The sequence below is a fragment of the Pteropus vampyrus genome, unplaced genomic scaffold (genome assembly GCF_000151845.1).
Source record: "Pteropus vampyrus isolate Shadow unplaced genomic scaffold, Pvam_2.0 Scaffold416, whole genome shotgun sequence".
Classification (NCBI taxonomy): Eukaryota; Metazoa; Chordata; class Mammalia; order Chiroptera; family Pteropodidae; genus Pteropus; species Pteropus vampyrus.
In genome coordinates, this window is record NW_011889197.1 from 370,412 (window position 1) to 374,269 (window position 3,858).

The 3,858-nt window shown below is 47.6% G+C and overlaps 1 protein-coding gene across 1 annotated transcript in view; it reads right to left on the reverse strand.

The window, feature by feature from the left end:
• BARX2 (BARX homeobox 2) overlaps positions 1-2,340 on the reverse strand; it is a 69,424-nt gene extending 67,084 nt beyond the window's left edge. The window contains exon 1 of the mRNA XM_011380923.1: positions 2,152-2,340. Within this exon, the coding sequence (XP_011379225.1) occupies positions 2,152-2,338 (187 nt within the window). The 5' untranslated portion in view covers positions 2,339-2,340. The remainder of the gene's footprint in view (positions 1-2,151) is intronic.
• Between the last annotated feature and the right edge of the window lie 1,518 nt (positions 2,341-3,858).

The following is a 3,858-nucleotide window of genomic DNA, read 5'->3' on the forward strand; positions in this document are numbered from 1 at the left end:
CCCATGATCTAATACATTTAAGGCTTTAACTGTAATCGTAAACCCACTGAAAGCTTAGGATCTGAAAGTGTGTACTACTGTAACTTGTTTTTATGGGTTTAATTCCACTGGCAAATCCCAGTTTCTGTATTTTAAATCTCAGCTAGAGCAAAATCACAAGACATTTTCAAAAGGACAATGTAAAGAAAGCAAATGCTAGGATATTATGGCAAGAAAACCACTGCCAACGACCACACTCTCCTACAAACCATCAAATGAACTTCAAAAGCACAAGACTGAGCAAAAACTCTTAGTTCATGACATATGTAGAGTTCACTTTTAACACTCACAAACATCACATTTTTTTTACTCTGATTTATTTCTCATACAAGTTTCAATAAAACACAGAACTTACTCAACCTTGACTGATGAATGGATCACTGTTTTCAGAGGTTGTTTATTATTCATTTTCTGGCATGTTTTCTTCTATGCTTCAATTCCATGACTGCTAAAAGCCAGGAAAAGCTATCTTCAAATCAACGCATGGCACAAAGTCACTAAAAAAAGTACCAGCACTATGCTCTACCTGGCTGTTTAGAAGTTGTTCTGTTTTGTCCTAGGAATCGCCAGATATGTAATCTTTGCAGGGTGCATTGAGATTTGTGATTAAAACTGATCCTCTCTTTTTCCCCAAAGGGATTTGAGTTATTGCAGCAAATGATTTATTTATGCTCAAAACAAGATTCAGCTTACCTCACCTATCCAATATATTTATAGACTAATGATCCAAGGTTTATACATGGCAGACACACAAATATAAAAATACCAACATCAAGGATATCTATTTTGTTTCTAAAATTTATTTGTTTCTCGTTTCAAATATTTCTTGATTTTTAAAATTCAGTATTACAAGTTTTGTTATGAGCTATCAGGCCTAATTCCACCTTACAGACAAAATTTATTTTACAAAGGTGTAAATGAACATAGTATTCATTTTATAACCAAATACATGTAAGAACAACTTGTTTTTTTAAAAAAAAACTTTACTGTATGTATTTACACATATATTTATGGATTTTCCTGCAAGACTATCAATGTGGTCAACAGAAAACATAGGATTTCAAGCACTATGCACTAGCAGTATTAGGCCGAATGTTCTAAAAATGTCTTTCAAAAACACTATCTTTTCATTTTATTTTTCAATGTAAGTATAATTAACTTATTTCATGCCACCCATGCAACAAACGTAACCGCAAATTTTCTTTTGGTTTGGAAATACTAAATTTTTACCTTGAGTTGAAAGCAGTCAATAACTTTGATAAAAATTGATTCACCTTTTTTTGTTTGTTTTATTTTGTTTTCTGTTTTCTGCTATACCTACGTTTGGATAGCCTAAATCCTCTTTTTATGCACTAAAAGTATTTTTTAAATACCTTTGGATTTATTTTCTACATAAACCTGTGACTCTTTCGATATATTTATTAAGTGCCCTATCTTTATTGGTCTTAGCTCTTGTAGAGAAAGGAAATCAGATTTGAGGAATGTTTTTATTATCATTGTTGTTTTTTAGTTACTTAAAACTAATTGGGGTTGACCTCCTCAGCTTGCACCACAACGTGACATATTCCAGAACTATTTTTGGAATAGTTAAGTAATTTAACTATTACTTAAAAGGGAGAGACTTTTAAGTAAAGTTCAGCGAATAGAGGAATTTTTTTTTTTTTTTTTTTTTTTTTGAGAACCTCAGGATACTGATTTACTTGTAAAATTATCAATGGAGTCGGGAAGAGGTTGGAGTTAACTTGAGGTGAGAAGCAACCCATTTCCTGAAACAATGATTCAGGTGCTGGACTAGATCAAGGGTTTGAACTTTCTGAGAACCACCCCGGCACTGGGAAGAAGGAAGGGTCCTCCGGCTCCCGAGGCCCGCACGTGGGCTGCGCTGCCTTCCCTTCATTTCCAAACTGGCGATCAACATCTTGACCAGCCCTTCCCAAGCTGCAGACGCCTCTGCAAAGATAGCCGCTGAAGAGTCTGGTCCCATGCAGGGGCACGAGAGAGAACTCCCCGGGCCATCCTCTCACCCTCGGGTGGGAAGACACAGGTGGTAAGGCGCCCGACTCCTGCGTGAGAGCTACGGCGCCCCACCAATCCCCCGGCGGGACGTCTTACCCGTACAGGAATGCAGGGGCTTGGGTCGTACGATCAGCGACGGGCACACGGAGTAGAGGGAAAGTTTCTCAAAGTAGTCGCAGGTTTCCTTGGAGAGGATCTCGTCGATCATGAAAGTCTTGTAGCGCCGCCTGGCTGCTTTAAGCTGGCCGGGCGAGCTCAGTCTCAGCTCCGCGTGGCAGTGCATGGTGAGCCCGGACCGCGGGGACTGGCGCGCTGGCGGGGTCTCTGCCCCGCGCCTCGGCAGCGAGGGAGGCGGCGGAGCCCTGGAGGGGCGCGGAGGGGAGCGGGCACCCGGCGCGCCGGCCGCGCGTCTACACCCACCCGCGGATCAGCATCTTCGCCGCGCCTTTTTGGGGCAGCGCAGCTGTCAATCAGCGCGCGCTTCCCGCGGGACCGGGTGCGGAGTCCCGCGGAGGGGCGTCGGCTCCCAGCCCGCCCTGCCCGCCTGTGCCACTCCGGCTCAGGCCTGCGCGCCGCGTGCCCGCCGCTCTGGTCTCCTCCCGCCTGTCAGCGTCTAGCGCTCCTCTGCCTTCCTCTATTTTAAGACACTGGTTTCGTCTCTCCTCCCCGCCCCCCTCCTGGGACGAGCTCCAGGTGTGTGTGTTGAGTGCGCGCTCGGGTGTACGCGCGGTGTGGGGAGCGCGCGCCGCCCCGCCCGCGGGCCTGGCCTCTGCAGGTCCCAGAGCATCTCCTTCGCGCGCGACTCACCACCAGCCCCGGGCCCCGCTCCTAACGCCGGCAACCGGGTGGGCGGGAATGTCTAAGTCTCTTAGTAGAAAGAAGCTAAGTCTTCGACGAGGCTTCCAAGGCCGCGGGCCACAGGGCCAGCGTCCCCGGCGACCAGTGTGCCTTTCTCCTTTCCTGCGTCCACCCCCTCCCGTCCTCTAAGCTCGCAGCCTGCGCCCAGCCCGCGCGCGCAGAACGGGGCATTTGCGCCGATAGCAAACTTGACTACTCCACAGATCTCCCAAACCATACATGACTCTTGCCCTGTCAGTTATGCAGTAATAAACTTTAAAAAAAAAAAGTAAACAACAAAAAGCATGTGTTCTTTTTTATTTTTAAACTCTACTAATAAACGTTTCCGTCCCCGGAAGGGCCCGCGCAGCGCGATTCCCCAGCGCCGGCGTGCCCTTCGCAGGCATTGCGTTCCCAGCATCTCGGAGCGCGGGACACTCCAGGCAATGCAGCTTTCCTACGCAGTCCCTAGCCACGCGCAGGGTTCGGGGAGCCGCGAAGACCTGCGTCTATTAGGCGGTTGCCTTTCTTCCTCCTGTGCTCCCACCATCGGAGTCCGTTCCAATCCATATCTGTAGAAACTTTTGTTTTCAATTGTAATCGCTGGGCGAGGGGACCACAGCCCAGGACTCGCTCCCGGGAGGGGCCGAGAGGAAAACGCGCGATAGATAAAATTAGAATTAAAGACGAGGATGGCCTCCGAGACTGACTTTGGGACTGGATGACATTTCCTCACTCGAAACCTAGAAATGATCGGAATCGCGGCCGGCTAGCCCAGGAGCTGCTTGCCCGGGAGCCCGAGTCGCCGCGGAAGCAAGTCGACCTGTGCGTCCCGGCTGGTGGTTCGACTCAGAGGGAAGGGACACAGGTGGGGAAATAATCATTATGCCCTAGAGAAAATAGTAACAAACCAAATCAGAGCTGAGCAACAGATACGGCCACAAGAAGCCTTTGAGAAACTTCATT